General features: G+C 47.8%; 1 protein-coding gene and 1 non-coding gene across 2 annotated transcripts in view; one reads left to right on the top strand and one right to left on the bottom strand.

The window, feature by feature from the left end:
• The window catches only part of ELMOD3 (ELMO domain containing 3), a 32,199-nt gene that overhangs the window by 4,743 nt on the left and 10,158 nt on the right, over nt 1-17,298 (bottom strand). The window contains exons 5-9 of the mRNA XM_068974020.1: nt 16,800-16,868; nt 15,757-15,848; nt 13,772-13,895; nt 13,423-13,545; nt 8,158-8,288 (exon numbers count right to left, since the gene is read on the bottom strand). Coding sequence (XP_068830121.1) covers nt 8,158-8,288; nt 13,423-13,545; nt 13,772-13,895; nt 15,757-15,848; nt 16,800-16,868 — 539 coding nt within the window. The remainder of the gene's footprint in view (nt 1-8,157; nt 8,289-13,422; nt 13,546-13,771; nt 13,896-15,756; nt 15,849-16,799; nt 16,869-17,298) is intronic.
• On the top strand, nt 2,449-2,521 carry TRNAG-CCC (transfer RNA glycine (anticodon CCC)). The gene has a single exon. It is a non-coding gene; the product is annotated as a tRNA-Gly (tRNA).

Here is a 17,298-nt window from a genome sequence, read left to right as displayed (position 1 = left end):
GAGCTAATGCATTTTTCTTATGGAAATGTTTTTCTTAAGCTATGTTAATGAACTGTGTATTTACCCTAGACTGTCTTTCTTCAGGTCAGTTCCACTTATGACTCAGAACCCATAAGGGTTCAACTTACCAGTATGTTCTCCTAATCTATGTTAATGAAACTAGATATTTACCTGGAAACCTGCCTTTCTTCAAGATCAGTTGAAGACTGATCAAGATCAATGGATCTTCAAGATCAAGATCAATTTCTTCATGTCTTCTTCATGTCAATGGCCCAGGATGACTCGCCTTGTGCCAGTGTTATTGCAAAATGCATGTTGTGGGTGAGGGGCCTAGTGCCACTCTAAGTTTTGAGACATTTCCTTTCTCTAAGTAGCAGCTTGCTGATAGGTATATAACATACTGCTAAAGGCTAGCAGAGGGGCGCTCTTTCTGCCCCCTTCTGATGTCTATGTCAGAAACTTTCTCTATCTCTTTTATACTTTAATAAAACTTTACTACACAAAAGCTCTGAGCGATCAAGCCTCGTCACTAGCTGCAGATTGAATTTCTCTCCTTTGGAGGCTAAGAATCCCCGCATCTTTCACGGCTCAGCAACAACCTTTCAGACCCTAGTTGGCAACATTCCATGTGTTGGCCCATTTGATGCTGCTGGCAGTCCCTGCATCCTATGTGCCTCCACGGGGAGGGGAGGCTCCTCCTGTGTCTGGTGTCCGATGGATTTTGCCCACACACTTCTTCCCTCTGCTGATCTTGCTTTTGCCGCAGTTAATCACAGCTGAGAGAACAACTATAGGCCAAATCCTGGGAGTCCGCTCAGTGAACCAATGAACCTGGGGACCCTGACACGAGGGCCATGCTGGGTGGAGTCAATTTGTTAACCATTACACCAACTCTCTGAGACAGCTTTTATGATCCACAGGCTACATTTTCTACTAGCCCACAACCTGCCTTGCAGAGCTGCTCTGAGCAGTCATTTAGATCACACAAGCAAAATGCGAAGGGCAGCGCTGGCCTGAGGAGGTGCTAACAAATGTTCATAACTATCCATAGCTGAGGTCAGCAGCGGTGCATCTGTACATTCAGGTACTGACTACTTAATTATCACAATACTTGTGTAATATCATGCCTCCCCTTGATTTCTTTCAGTCTAAAAATAAATATGGGAATGAGAACAGGTAGCAACACAATTAACACAGGATCTGAACTTAGCATTCATTCACTCTTGGGAACATTTTTTTTTTTCCAAAGTGCTTTATTTTATACAGTATCTTTTTTTTTTTTTTTCTGGCTGTGTGGCTTGTGGGACCTTAGTTCCCCGACTAGGGCTTGAGCACAGCCCCCACTCCCACAGCGAAAGCACTAGTCCTAACCACTGGGCAACCAGGGAGTTCCATCGGGAACATTCTTATAAAAATTTACTAAAAAGCCACGAAAAACTGGAATTCAGAGCAAAATATCTCCTTTCCTTCAGCAGTTCCCTTGGACCTGAAAAGTGTGGCTTTAAGCTAAAATATTACACTGAGGCGGTGTTTTGGGAACTGACTGAAAGAACAGCAGAGGGAATCAGACCTGGACACTTCTGAGTCTTCGTTTGAAATTTCATTGCTCTTCATGCCTCACCTCTGAACCCTGAAGCAGGAAGACCAAATCCAGATCGGTTGGTTTTTTTTTTTTGGCAGCTGCTGCCAACACAGCGCCACCCCCTGGAGATTCCAGTTCAGTAGTTCCGTGGAGGGAGGGGCCTGGGCACCTGCATTCCCTCAGCTGACTGTGAGGTGGGCTGCTGAGATCCCCACTGTAAGGAGCACACCGCTGGGCGAGCTGTCAGGAGACAGGGGTCCTCACGCCAGCTTCACCACTTTCTAACTGTCCCACTTTGTGTAGACACATTTCACCTCTCTGATTCTCACGTTCCTTCACTGAGAAATGAAGATTTCCAAGGATCATCTCTGCCCAACCTCTTGGCAGGCTCATCATGTTGATGGAATAAAATAACAGATGGAAATGGCATGGAAGATGATACCAGTTGCTGACTGTGAGTAAGTATTATGGTGAGCTGCTTCTCGGCCTGCCAGCCATCAGCCCGATGTGCCCTGAATCTCACCATCTGAACTGTAGCACTCCCCTCCTCAGGACAACATGGATCACATGCTTCCATGGAGTCCCAGGGTCCCCCAGCATTTGTAGCGTCTGGCCAATTCCTCTTTAGCAGGATGTATCACAGGAACCTGAAGCCTCAGCTCTCTCCTTAGGGAACTATGCTGTGCTCAGTTGCTTCAGTCACGTCCAACTCTTTGTGACTCTATGGACTGTAGCCTGCCAGGCTCCTCTGTCCATCGGATTCTCCAGGCAAGAATACTGGAGTGGGTTGCCATTTCCCCCTCCAGGGGAATCTTCCTGACCTAGGGATCGAACCCATGTCTCTTTAAGTCTCCTGTATTGGGATTTCCCTGGTGGCCCAGTGGTTAAGACTCCGCACTCCCAATGCAGGGGACCCAAGTTTGATTCTTGGTCAGGGAACTAGATCCCACATACCTCAACTAAGAATTTGCATGCCACAACTAAGACCCCATGCAGCCAATTAAAGAATACATAAATATTTTTTTAAAAAGTCTCCTGTATTGGCAGGCAGGTTCTTTACTACTAGCGCCACCTTGTGGCTAACTGTATTTGGCTTTAGGGTAAGTTCTTCCAAAACTGAACGTCGAGCCCTTAAACTAATGCACCTTCTTTCCCCCCAGATATTTACCAGCTGTAGTTTCAGCCTCTGAATTAGGTCTCTGGTTTTCTTTACTCTTGTCAGTCAAAGGTCTGTCAAAAGTCAGTCCAAAGTTAGCTGTTACTGTGGCTGCCTATGTGCCTCCTGGAAAACTGTTATTTTCAAGATTCATAAAGGCTTGAAGTGAAGTTTTAAAGACACTGAAGGACTTAAGAGTTCAAAGAACTATAAAGGTGGAAGGGACCCTAAGATCATTTAGGCCAAATCTCTTATTTCACAAAAGAGCAAACTGATACCCAGAGAGGGTAAGCGCATTTGTGCTAAGTTGTTCAGTCTTGTCTGACTCTGTGTGACCTTATAGACTGTAGCCTGCTGGGCTCCTCTGTCCATGGGATTCTCCGGGCAAGAATACTGGAGTAGGGTGCCATGCCCTCCTCTAGGGGATCTTCCAGACCAAGCAAATGAACTCGAGTCTCTTACATCTCCTACATTGGCAGGTGGGTTCTTTACCACTAGCGCCACCCAGGAAGCCCATAGGTGACTTGCCTCAAATCACAGCTAACTAGTCATACCACAGGTGGAACTAGGATCTAGGTTCCTGACACCTACGCTTGCCCTCTTATTATTTTAAGCTGCTGTTCCTTTTATTGTCTGGCATGCATATTGTGGAGTAAATATAAATTCACTATAAATTGCACAAAGGCCAGTGGGTGAAGGGATGATGAACAGGTTAGTCAAAGTGGTCAGGCTGGTCTGTACCCAGATGGAGTACTCAGGGCTTCCTCTCTCGTCCTGCTCTTCCCTCAGCCTGGCATGTTCTTCCCTTGGATATCCAGGGACCTGCCCCCCTCACCTCAGTCAAGCCTGTCCTTGAAAACAAACGAGGGATGCTGAACTGGCAATAACCCTCTACCCTGGCTTCCCTGTTTCTACAGGAAGGTTTTACAAGAGAGCCTCAATACCCCACCAGAAGGGAGGCACCGAGCTCCGAGGTGATTTCTAGGAAATACTCATGAACGGTGGGACCTTGGGCAAGCCGTTTTCCCTCTCTGGGTCTCTCTCCACTGCCTCTACAACCAGAGGCTGGTCCATATTTGCTAAGCTGCCCCTCAACCTTTAGGACACCTTTTCTTTTTCAATTATTTTTATTTTTGGCTGCACTGGTTGCTGGGCACGAGCTTTCTCTAGATGTGGAGAGCAGGGGCTACTCTCCAGTTGCAGTGCACAGGCCTCTCACTGTGGAGGCTTCTCTTGTTGGGGAGCACAGGCTCGAGAGCTCAGGCTTTAGCACTTGCAGTGCACGGGCTTAGTTGCCCCGTGGCTTACCGGATCTTCCCAGACCAGGAATTGAACCCATGTCCCCTGCACTGGCAGGCAGATTCTTAACCACTGGACCACCAAGGAAGTTCTGGAACTCTTATGATGAAGCAGCATCGCTGCAGGAGATTGCACTGTTTCATAAGCTAACTGATCTGGTTCTTAAACTTGACCCAGACATTACCTCCCTGCATCGTGAAGACCACGGAACACACCCACATTCTCAACTTGTGGGTCCTGATCTATCTCAGAACCAGATCCTCATGAAGTACCCTCTTGCCTCCTCCAGTGTCTCCTGGAAGAGACAGGCGAATGTGAAGTCATCAGATGTAATGAGTGTTTCTTCCTCAAAAGGTAACAGAGATATTCAGTGAACATCAGAAATGAGAAAACTCCCCACGTGACAGGAAATGTGTGATTATTTGTTTTTGCGGTCCAGGTGGCGCTAGTGGTAAAGAACCCGCCTGCCAGTGCAGGAGACATAAGAGATAAGGGTTTGATCCCTGGGTCAGGAAGATCCCCTGCAGGAGGAAATGGCAAACCACTCTAGTATTCTTGCCTAGAGAATCCCATGGACAGAGGAGTCTGGCAGGCTACAGTCCATGAGGCCGTAAAGAGTCAGACACAACTGAGTGACTAAACACACACAAGAAGTTTTAGATTCAAATGGATCTACTTTACTTCACCATGGCGGTATATCTATGTGTATGACGCTGTGTGTGTGTGTGTGTGTGCACGCTTGTGTAAGTACAGATACAATTTTGAAAACATAATTATGTATTACATATGTAAATATTATCCATAAGATATATATAAAAATGTATTTTTACTCATGGAAATCAAAAGTTACTATGATAACTAACGCTCCTTGAGTGACTATGTGCTTACAGGGTTGGAATTATTTTATACAGGGTTGGGATTATTTTCTCATGTTGCAAAGGAAGAAGCTGAGGTTCTGAGAATTAAGTAATAATGACCAACAACACAGTTACTGGAGCAGTCTGCAGCACAGGCCGACCCGCCCAGGCTCTGGGGCACAGCGATCTGATGAAAATGCTGCGAGTCTCAGCTTCAGTCACTCATTCTCAGCTCCTCTCTCTCAAGTGGCATTGCACCCCACTTCCTGTTCTCTGTGAAGTGCACTGGCGGCTGGGTGGGCCCACTTAGCCCTGGCGACCATTCCTAACAGAGTCGAGGGAATCAGTGGCACATACATGTCTCCTAAGCTCTGGCCACTGAGAGGGCCTAGAAGCAGGGAGATCGTAATGGCAGTGGGAACACCAGCATTCAGATCTTGGTTTTCAGATCCCACTCTCCAGCTAAAGAACAAAAGCTCCGTGGAGAAGTGTTTGGTTTCAGGGCTGGGAATCACACAGAGAAAATAACAATACATGAGCTGAGGGTGTCTTCTCGGATCTAGAAAGTAGAAAAGTGCTCAAAAAAGGACAGAGCATGTGCAAAGGGCACAGGTACCAACCTGAAAGAGCTCTTAAAGTGGGCATGGCTGGAGCAATTTGAGCAACAAAATACGTAATACATAATGACAGCACTGGATTATAACCTATAGATAAAATAAATATCTGATATAAAAAGTACCTGAATAAATAAATAGCACAGATACCTCTTTCTTATAGAAGAATTCCAACTAATAAATGTAAGGGGAATGAGGGAAACAGAAAATCACCATTAGAACCAAGTCTGAGGAGAAAGAGGATATTTATATAGTTTCAAGGTATCATCCTCCAAGACAGTGATTAATTATGGTGGCTCAAATGGTAAAGAATCTGCCTGCAATGCAGAAGACCCAGGTTCAATCCCTGGGTTGGGAAGATCCCTTGGAGAAGGGATCTTCTACCCACCCTAGTACTCTTGCCTGGAGAATCCCATGGACAGAGGAGCCTGGTGGGCTATGGTCCATGGAGTTGCAAAGAGTCGGACACAACTGAGCGACTAACACGCTCACGTTCAAAGTATATTCCCCCACGAGTGATTATTTACAAAGGGAAAAATTATTACTTTACAGAGGAGAGACCTGGCTGCTACCACCTTAACCACGTGCTCTGGGTTAACCTCACCAGCAGTAAGACACACTGGCACGGGTACTCCCGATGTGAGGGCTGTCACTTCCTAGGGTTCTTGCCCAAAATGTATAACCTCAATCTAAAATTCATATGGCAAATGGAACCCCTGTCCCACACTTGCTCTTTTCCATTTCAGTTGGTTGCCACTCTGTTTTGCAGCTGCTCAAGCTAAAAAGCACCATTGACTCCTCGCTCTCTTTTTCTTACACCTGCATCCAATCCATTCAAAAATATGCTGGCTGTATTCTCTACAGCCTATACACTCAAGATTCTATACCCAGGATCTGATCACTTCCTACCTCCTCTGAAAAATACTCTGGACCAAACCATCACCTCTAGCTTGATTGTGAAAATCCTCACGGGAGACCACTCTCAACCCACTGGCTGGTAGGATGCATTCAAGAATGTAAGTTGGACCCTGTCACTCCAGGCTGTTCAAAACCCTCATTTGACTCAGAGTAAAAGCGAATGTCCTCATCAGGTCCGACACCATCTGGTCCCTGCTACCCCATCGCCACCTTCCCACTGCCCTCCTTGCTCCTTCTGGCCTCCTGCCATTCCCTCCCATGCCAGACACACTCCTTCCTGGAGCCTCTGCTCTCGATGCTTCCTTTGCATGGAATGTTCTTCCTCTAAATACCAGCTTGGCTAACATCCATCCCCCCAACTTCAAGGCATGGTTTAAGTCTCACCCTCTCATGCTGCTGCTGCTGCTGCTAAGTTGCTTCAGTCGTGTCCGACTCTGTGCGACCCCATAGACGGCAGCCCACCAGGCTCCCCCGTCCCTGGGATTCTCCAGGCAAGAACATTGGAGTGGGTTGCCATTTCCTTCTCCAATGCATGAAAGTGAAAAGTGAAAGTGAAGTCACTGAGTCGTGTCCAACTCTCAGTGACCCCATGGACTGCAGCCCACCAGGCTCCTCCACCCACGGGATTTTCCAGGCAAGAGCACTGGAGTGGGGTGCCACTGCCTTCTCTGCACCCTCTCATGAGAGCTACATTATACCCCATGAAAACTGTAATCCCAGGACTTCCCTGGTGGTCCAATGGCTAAGAATCTGCCTCCAATGCAGGGGATGGAAGTGGGTTTGATCCCTGGTTGGGGAACTAAGGTCCCACATGCCACAGGGCAACAAAGCCCAAGTGCTGCAAGTACTGAGGCTGCGCTGCAACTAGAAGAAGCGCCCATGCTGCAATGGAGACTCAGTGCAGGCGAAACACCCCAAAGCAGAAACCACTGTAATCCACCCATATTCCCCCAACCTTGCCTACTCAGCACTTAACATACCCTATTATTTATTTATGTATTAGACTTACTGTCTTGTCCTCCCTGCTAGACGGATCTCACTGATGCATCCCAAGCACCAAGAACAATTACTAGCACAGGGAATGCTGAGTAAATATCTGCTTAGTAAATGAATGAATTCCAGGCCCCATGAATCTGGGATAGACAAATGGCAGCAAACAGGTCAAGTCTTGTCTAAAATTGAGGGACTACCACCTTTACTACAGGGGAAAACCCTGAAGAGAGGCCTGGATAGAACCTGAGGGCTACAGGAGCTGCTTCTGAGCTTTCAGAAAGCCCATGTGTGTCACCCGGCCCTGGGAGGCAAAACCTCTCCTCTGGGCACATAAAGGCTGAATGCGCCCTCCCCCAGGGCCAGGAGAACATGCCAGAGTCGGGAGGGCACTATGCAGAAGCACTGACACCAGGGTTGTGTCCAGTGCTTGTGTACATTACCGCATTTAACTTCCCCAGCTACACGGCTGAAGTTTCCATGATCTCCTCTCTACGGATGAAGAGACCAAGGCTCTGAGCCCCTGAGGCACTGGTTTGAGACATATACTAATGAGTGGTGGAGCTCAGGTTCCAGCCAGGTGAGGGAAATGGGGGTGCCCATGCCTGTTTGCCTCAGCTGTCCTGAGGGCCCTCAGCAATTGGAGATCTACCTGAGAAGCTGTCCCCCCTACTCAGGACAGCCCCATGCCCAGGTCCTAGCCCTGCAGCCTTCTCTGCTGGCTTCTCACCAAAGCCCCACCTGGATATGATGACGAGACAGGCGGAGAATCTCCCGGGCCATTAGCAAAGTCTTTGAGTCCATCACCAGGTACAGGAGATGCAGGAGGGCAAGGAAGCCTGCTCCTCTGAGGTCTGTGGCTGGATTTGTTCCTAAGACAGAAACCAAGAGAAAACTGAGGGAGTTTAATGTAACCCTTAGACAGCAAGGAGATCAAACCAGACAATCCTAAAGGAAATCAACCCTGAATATTCACTGGAAGGACTGATGCTGAAGCTGAAGCTCCAGTATTTTGGCCACCTGATGCGAAGAGTCGCCTCATTGGAAAAGACCCAGATGTTGGGAAATATTAAGATAAGAGGAGAACTTTGGGATGACAGGATAAGATGGTTGGATGGCATCACTGACTCAATGGACAAGAACTTGGGCAAACCTGGGAGATAGTGAAGGACAGGGAAGCCAGGTGTGCTACAGTCCATGGGGTCCCAAAGACTTCGACACAACTGAGTCACTGAACAACAACAATGAAATCGCTGCTCCCTGAGTCAATGACCTTGATCACAGCCCAGATGGAGAATCTCGACTTCCTCTGACTGACTGCAATGAGGTGGCCCTCAGCTCTGCCAGGGCAGTCAGAGATGCAGGGAAGGGACTTTTATCCTTCCCTGGTGCCAAGGAGCCCACCACTCTCTATGGGATGTCAGGGGAGGTGACATGTAACAGCAATGAGACACCCCTGCCCCTCCCAGCCAGTGGTATTAGTGGAGGCTCAGTGGGATACTTGGATTTCTATCCCCAACTGGCAATAATGAGGTGACATCACCTTTCCCCCACTGCCCAGTGTCAGAGGAGGCCTGCTACAATAGAAGATTTAAAGAAGATCCATAGTGTCCTTATATACTACCCCAAATGTCTAGGACAAAATAAAAAAATCACTCATTATACCAAGAACTAGGAAAATCTCAAGTTGAATGACAAAAGACAATTAATAGACAGCAACATTGCTGGGGGAAGGTTGGGGGAAGGGATGGAGTTTGGAATGGTCATGTACACACTGCTATATTTAAAATGGATAACCAACCAGGACTTACTGTATACCACAGGGAACTCTGCTCAATATTATGTGGCAGCCTGGATGGGAAGGGAGTTTGGGGGAGAATGGATGCGTGTATATGTATGGCTAAGCCCCTTTCCTGTTCAACTGAAACTATCACAACATTGTTAAGTGGCTATACCCCAATACAAAATAAAAGGCTACACAGCAAGGGGGAGCAAGATTACAGTCAGAATGAAGGCTGCCTATCAGGACAGGGAGATACCCTCGCTCTCTGGCTGGGCCCAGTGTAGTCAGTCACGTCCAACTCTTTAGGACTCCACGGACTATACAGTCCATGGAATTCTCCAGGCCAGAATACTGGAATGGGTAGCTGTTCCCTTCTCCAGGGGATCTTCCCAAGCCTGTGATCGATTCCAGGTCTCCCACATTGCGGGTGGATTCTTTACCAGCTGAGCCACCAGGGAAGCCCAAGAATGCTGGAGTGGGTTGCCTATCCCTTCTCCAGTGGATCTTCCCAACCCAGGAGTCGAACTGGGGTCTCCTACATTGCAGGCAGATTCTTTACCAGCTGAGCTACCAGGGAGGCTAGTAAAGTAATGCTCAAAATTCTCCAAGCCAGGCTTCAGCAATACGTGAACCGTGAACTTCCAGATGTTCAAGCTGGTTTTCGAAAAGGCAGACGAACCAGAGATCAAATTGCCAACATCCGCTGGATCATCAAAAAAGCAAGAGAGTTCCAGAAAAATATCTATTTCTGCTTGATTGACTATGCCAAAGCCTTTGACTGTGTGGATCACAATAAACTGTGGAAAATTCTGAAGGAGACAGGAATACCAGACCACCTGACCTGCCTCTTCAGAAACCTGTATGCAGGTCAGGAAGCAACAGTTAGAACTGGACATGGCACAACAGACTGGTTCCAAAAAGGAAAAGGAGTATGTCAAAGCTGTATATTGTCACCCTGCTTATTTAACTTCTATACAGAGTATATCATGAGAACTGCTGGGCTGGAAGAAGCATAAGCTGGAATCAAGACTGCCAGGGGAAATATCAGATATGCAGATGACACCACCCTTATGGCAGAAAGTGAAGAAGAACTAAAGAGCCTCTTGATGAAAGTGAAAGAGGAGAGTGAAAAGGTTGGCTTAAAGTTCAACATTCTGAAAACTAAGATCATGGCATCCGGTTCCAACACTTCATGGCAAATAGGTGGGGAAACAGTGGAAACAGTGTCAGACTTTATTTTTTTGGGCTCCAAAATCACTGCAGATGGTGATTGCCATGAAATTAAAAGACGCTTACTCCTTGGAAGGAAAGTTATGATCAACCTACACAGCATATTGAAAAGCAGTGACATTACTGTCTAATCAAGGCTACTCAACTACAGAACTAGAAGGTGGTAAATCTGTGGGTCTTTTTTCTTTTGGGGCGGTACTGCACAGCATTTGGGACCTGAGGTTCCCATCCAGGGATCAAATCTGTGGCCCCTGCATTGGAAGCACAGAGCCTTAACTGCTGAGCTGCCAGGGAAGTCCCTCGTATTGTTTTAATAGTCATGTATGGATATGAGAGTTGGACTATAAAGAAAGCTGAGCGCTGAAGACTTGATGCTTTTGAACTGTGGTGTTGGAGAAGGCTCTTGAGAGTCCCTTGGACTGCAAGGAAATCCAACCAGTCCATCCTAAAGGAGATCAGTCCTGGGTGTTCATTGGAAGGACTGATGTTGAAGCTGAAACTCCAATACTTTGGCCACCTGATGTGAAGGGCTGACTCACTTGAAAAGACCCTGATGCTGGGAAAGATTGAGGGCAGGAGGAGAAGGGGACGACAGAAGATGAGATGGTTAGATGGCATCACCGACTCAATGGACATGAGTTTGGGTAAACTCCAGAAGTTGGTGATGGACAGGGAGGCCTGGTGTGCTGTGGTTCATGGGGTCACAAAGAGTCGGACATGACTGAACTACTGAACTGAACTGAACTGAATGTCGTCAGAAGAATCCTTAAATGTGTGACAGGGAGGCAGAAATACATCATCAGAAAGAGGGATGTGAGGACAGATTCAGCTCTGAGAGATGCTGTGTTCCTGGCTTTGAAGGAGAAGGAATGTGGGAGGCCTCTAGAAGGTGGAAAAGGCAAGGAAATAGATTCTTTCCTGGAGAGTCTAAAAAGGAATACAGCCCTGCTGTGACCTTGATCTTGCCTCAGAGAGACCGTGTCAGACTTCTCAACTACAGAACTAGAAGGTGGTAAATCTGTGGGTCTTTTTTCTTTTGGGGCGGTACTGCACAGCATTTGGGACCTGAGGTTCCCATCCAGGGATCAAATCTGTGGCCCCTGCATTGGAAGCACAGAGCCTTAACTGCTGAGCTGCCAGGGAAGTCCCTCGTATTGTTTTAAGCCACTAAATTTGTGGTAATTTTCTGCAGCAACAATAGAAACCTACAAATGCCTTTGGTAAAAGGCAAATGCTTTTTTTACAAATGCCTTTGATGAAAGTCTCAGTAAAGAAATATCAGATGTAAAGAACCAAACAGAAACTTCAGGACTGAAAAATATAATAACTAAAATTAAAAACTCATTGGGTGGGCTCAACAGCTGAATAGAGACAACAGAGGAAAGAACCAGTGAACTGGGAGATGGAACAATATAAACAGCTCACTCAGAATAACAGAGAGAAAAAACGAAACAGAATGAACAGAGCCTTAGGGACCTCTGGGCTGTACAGCTGCTGCCGCTATACAGACATCCCCTTAAAACGAACAGGGCCTCTGGGACTAAGAGGAATGGTAACAGAAGATCTAGCATCTGTGTGGTCGGAATTACACAAGAGAGGAGAAGGAGAAGGGCTGAAAAAAGTACTCAGAGCAATGATGGCTGATACTTTACCAACTTTGGCAAAAGACGTAAACCTACAGATTCAAGAAACTGAGCAAAACCCAAAGAAATCTCCACTAAGACATATCATAGTCAAACTCCTACAAACAAAAGAAAAAGAGTAAGCAAAAAGACCTTGAAAGTAGAGAGAGAAACCACTCCTCATTTACCGAAAAGCAGTAATTCAAGTGCCAGCAGAATTCTCATCAGAAACTATGGAAGCCAAAAGGAAGCAGCCTATTTATTGGCAAGGGATGAAAGAAAAGATCTGTCAACCTGGAATTCTACATTCAGAGAAATGATCCTTCAGGAGTAAAGGGGAAATCGAGGCATTTTCAGATGAAGGAAAGCTAAGAGGATTTATGCTGGCTGACCTACTTTAGAAAGTGGCTAAAGGAAGTTCCTGAAACAGAAGGAAGTGAAAAAAGAAAGAATCTTAGAGGATCAGAAAGGAAGAAAGAATAAGGGATAGAGTAAACATATGGGTAAATACATATGAGTATTTCTCATATGTATTCTCCTCTTGAGTTATTTAAATTAATGGTTGAAAGAAAAATCATAACACCGATGTGATTCTCCACGTACAAGTCAATTATATTATAGACGGGGGACAGTAAACGGACTTAAACACACTGTCAAAACCAACAGAGCACAAATAAATTTTGAGCATATAAATTTCCTTTTCAAATCAAGGTGTTTTCCTGTTTTATATAAATGTAATTTTATACATGGTTTAGAAAAAAAACAGACAATTCAAAAACAGGTGAAATAATTTTGTTTCACTGAAAAAGTGAAATAATGTAAAACACAATTTTCATCAACACTAAAAAAAAAGAACAAAAAGAAAACACTAGAGGACTTCCCTGGTGGTCCAGTGGCTGAGACTCCAAGCTCCCAATGCAGGGGGCCTGGCTTGGAACCCTGATCAGGGAACAAGATTCCACATACCACAGCTAAAAGTTCCTGTGTGTTGCAAGGAGGACTGGTTCCACGTGCTGCAACTAAGAATCCGAGCAACCAAATTAATTAATTAATTTAAAAAACCCCAAAACACTGGATTCTAAATCCTATCACTCCCATGCTTTCCATTCCACTAAGAGTAAATGTTTTACACTGGCCTGCAAGGCCCCGAGTGAACTATTCTTGTCCACTTCTGCCACTGTTTTTTCTCAAAAAAGAGTTACACACATTTCACTTCAGGGCTTTTGCATTTGCTGTCCCCTCTTCCTGGAATGCTTTGCCCCAGATATCCTGTCTCATGGTGCTGGGGTAACAGGAAGAGGACTATCTGGGTTCTCACGCTAGTCTTGGAAGAAGGAGTCAGGGAGAAGATGAACCATTTCTCTCTCTTACCCTGAAAGCCCAGATCTTCCCAGTGGTCTCCGTGGAGGGCACAGTCAAACTTGGAGCCAGTCAGCTTCTTATAGATGGTCTGCAGGACTCGGCCATGCATGGGGTCTTGGCTATCCAGGCCACCTGCCCCAAAACACATCCATGCTCTGCTGGTTTGGCCCTCAGGGGAGGACTGAGTGCTTCCCAGAGAACGTACAGCCAAGAGAGACCCAGCCCGGACATCCACACCTGGCCCTCCCCACAACATGGTGAATGCGAAAGCCTCGGCTTAGTCTCGGCCACAGGATGGACAAACCGCTCTCTCTGCCTGACCACTCACGCAGCACCTGCCTTGCAGCCGTGCACTCACACTGAGCGATGGTCAAGACCAAGTCCCTTTCTTCACGGAGGCCCTGGTGGAGCTTTGGAGGCCCGAAGAGGTAGTGCCGGAGGGCAGCAAGCCCAGTCCTTCGGATGGTGGGCTGGATTCTTTTCTGGGAAGAAAGGTGCAGGAGTGGGCACGGTGCTGAGTTCATTTGCTTTCATGAACTTACCATGAGGATCAGTACAGGACTGGTCTTGTAGAAGCAAATGGCTCCCAACTAACTGGCTGGCCTCTGAGCCAGGGAAACAGGGCAGAAGCTGTAAAGCATCTGGTATTAGTAAATCTCCAGGGGACTTCCCTGGCAGTCCAGTGGCTAGAACTTCACCTTCCATTACAGAGGGTGTGGGTCCTGGTTGGGGTGTTTGAGCCCTAGTTGGACAGCTAAGATCCCACATGCCTCCAAGCCAAAAAACCAAAACATAAAACAGAAGCAATATTGTAACAAATTCAATAAAGATTTTAAAAAATAAGAAAAAATTAATCTCCAGGGACAGGTTCTTCCAGCTCTCAGGTTCTTTATAAGCAGAAAGAGATGTCCCTAAGCCCAGATCTAATCAGCCTGTATTTAGCCTCTGGGCTTTTCCAGAAATGGCTCTGTCACTGACTTCCAAGGAAGCTAGAGGGGACTGGCTACGGGGACCGGCATCTGATAGATGGACAGACACACAGACGCCAGGCCAAGTCTCCCAGCAGGGCTGCTTCCACCCTTTGTAAGTCTGTGTTTGTCTCTCTGTAAAAGATATATAGTCTAACAGCCCTCTCAACTTCCAGGATAAGACAGATGGTGAGAGGGGAGTCTAGGGCACTTTCTTGGAGCTGGATACCCCTGAGGGGTAGCTGGTGCCTTCTGTCCACACCACAGCAGCACTGGCTACATCAGCTCCTGCTGACGCCTCTGTGTTCAGAGCCACTACTGCAGGGCTTAGGATACTCTGATTTCAACAGGTTCCAGCTCTCTGGGATCAGTCTGATTCCTATATTCAGCCTCTCCCTTCAAGCCAGGCTTTAGGTTGAACATTTGAATTCACAGTCCTCTAAACTTACCACTCGGAGAAGGCAATGGGACCCCACTCTGGTACTCTTGCCTGGAAAATCCCATGGACAGAGGAGCCTGGTAGGCTGCAGTCCATGGGGTCGCTAAGAGTTGGACACGATAGAGCGACTTCACTTTCACTTTTCACGTTCATGCCTTGGAGAAGGAAATGGCAACCCACTCCAGTGTTCTTGCCTGGAGAATCCCAGGGATGGCGGAGCCTGGTGGGCTGCCATCTATGGGGTCGCAGAGAGTCAGACACGACTGAAGTGACTTAGCAGCAGCAGCAGCAGCAAACTTACCACTAGGCACTCAAGATGTCTGCCAGCTTTTCATTTCCTCAGCACTCTTTTTCCAAACCCACATATTTTTTAAATTCCCAAAGAGCTTCTAGTTCTTCTAGGATATGGAAAATTTGTATTGGCCATGAATCACTCAGCTCTCTGGACAGACTACCCTGCTTCCTAGCATCTGATTCCAGACCCACCCCCCACACCCAACCCCCTGGCATCCCTAGGACGGGAGAGTGGGGAGCAGCTCCACGGACCCCATAAGACAGGACCACTAGAGCTCTGGGGACACAGTCCCTGAGACCGCATGACATCTGGGTCCTCGGCCACCTGTGATCCTGTACCCTGAGATTTCTCAGACAGGAAAGAGCCCTCAACTGGAAGCTTCCCTCTTGCCTGCCCAGTGCCCTATCCTGTGCTTAGTTGCTCAGTTGTGTCCAACTCTTTGCAACTCCATGGACTATAGCCCACTAGGCTCCTCTGTCCATGTGGATTCTCCAGGCAAGAATACTAGAGTGGGCTGCCATGCCCTTCTCCAGGGGATCTTCCTGTGGCCTATCCTAATGGGGTAGAAACATGGCTTGGGGGAAGAAAGCGCTTTGCTCAAGACCCCAGTGCCACCTCCCCGCCCCGCCCTGGTGTCATACCTTGAAGGAGGAGAGGTCCACTGTCTGGAAATGCTGCAGGGCCTCACTGAAGGAGATGAGCTGCCCCGGCTGGTCTATGCTGGCCCGGCTCCCTGTGGCAAAAGGGAAGACACTCCAGGACTTGTGACAAGAGCCACTCTATCAGCAAACATGTACCAAGGGCCTTCTGGTTGTCACCTCTAAGCCCAGCACAGGCTTCCAGCTGTCAGTGTCAGACACCTACAGCTACAACCAACCCAGTGTCAGAGGGCTGGTGTTATTCACAGGGTGGACTCCCTTTCAGAGCTGTCTGGGTGGAGGTGGGCCAGGCCGAGCCCTGCAGAGTAGAAGCTGATCTGTAGGAGCCCTCAAGTCCACTCATCTGTGAGTGGGGTGCATCACTGCCTGGAGAAGGTACCCACACAGAAGCTTGTGACAGGTCTGTCTAGGGGCCTTTCCCGGTTTCTACTTCGCCTTCTCATGTCCTGGAGATGAATGATCTCTCCTCCAGCCTTTGTTCCAGGGAATTAACTCATCAACCAGCAATTCAGGTGACGGCTGATACAGCCCCCGTAACGTCTCTCCAGGTGCTCAAGTGGGATCAGGCTAGATTTAGGCCTCAGTTCTCCCTTCCCACAGCTCCACCCAAACCTCCCAAAGGAACGAGACACAGTTCTGACAGCCCCCAGTGCCTTGCAGCAGACAGCTTCAACCTCCATCTCCAGAAATCTCCTTGTACAGTGAACAATCTGCTCAGCCTGATGCAGGGGTCCTGGCTGCCCAGCTCCATCCTTTGCCCGACCTCATCACCCTGCAGAAGCTGACCCTGACCATGGTCCTCCTTGTCTTCTCTCAGACCCCGTGGCATTCATCTCCCTTTCCTCCAGAGGTTGGAGGGCATCACCTTTGAACTGCGAAAAGAGGTTTTATTCTATGTCACATATCAAAAACGAGAACACTCAGGAATTCTGTCCTCTAATCCCAAACAGAGCATCAGCCTCGTGGGTGGACAGTGCCTTTAGCAGCAGCAGGCTGTGTGGAGAGGGTGCCATTCCTCTAGTTACCTGTCTCTGGGTGGATGCTGTCCACAGCTTCCCATTCTTCTTGGGCTTGGAGGACTTCTGTACTCACAACTGCAATGAGACAAGGACACCCCCTGAGATCTAGGTATGTCTGGATCACTGTCGTAGCCCCTGGCCTCATCTGCCTATCTTGCCAGACCGTTGCCAAAGTGAGCTTTCAAAAAGGCCAGACCTGATGCCAGCCCGTTGCACGGAACCCTCTACGGATTCTTTGTAATTCTCACAATGAAACCCCAACCCCTCCTGGCGCAGCTCCATCTCAGCCTGCAGCCAACTCCAGCACCACCCTCCCCTGGTACCTTCTTCAGCCTCTGGAATCTGCTTTTAGGAGCAGCACCATGAGAGCCCCCAACACCCCGTTCTTGTCACAGTGTGGTAACTGTCCTGCCCGCTGCACTGGGAGCTACAGGAGGGCCGGGTTCTTGGGGTTCAATGGGTGCACCATGAATGTTTTTGTTGCTGTTTTTGGCCACACTGCCTG

This window comes from Capricornis sumatraensis, chromosome 1, assembly GCF_032405125.1.
Source record: "Capricornis sumatraensis isolate serow.1 chromosome 1, serow.2, whole genome shotgun sequence".
Classification (NCBI taxonomy): Eukaryota; Metazoa; Chordata; class Mammalia; order Artiodactyla; family Bovidae; genus Capricornis; species Capricornis sumatraensis.
The sequence above is the reverse complement of the archived record's forward strand: the minus strand, read 5'-3'. Positions and strand labels throughout refer to the sequence as shown.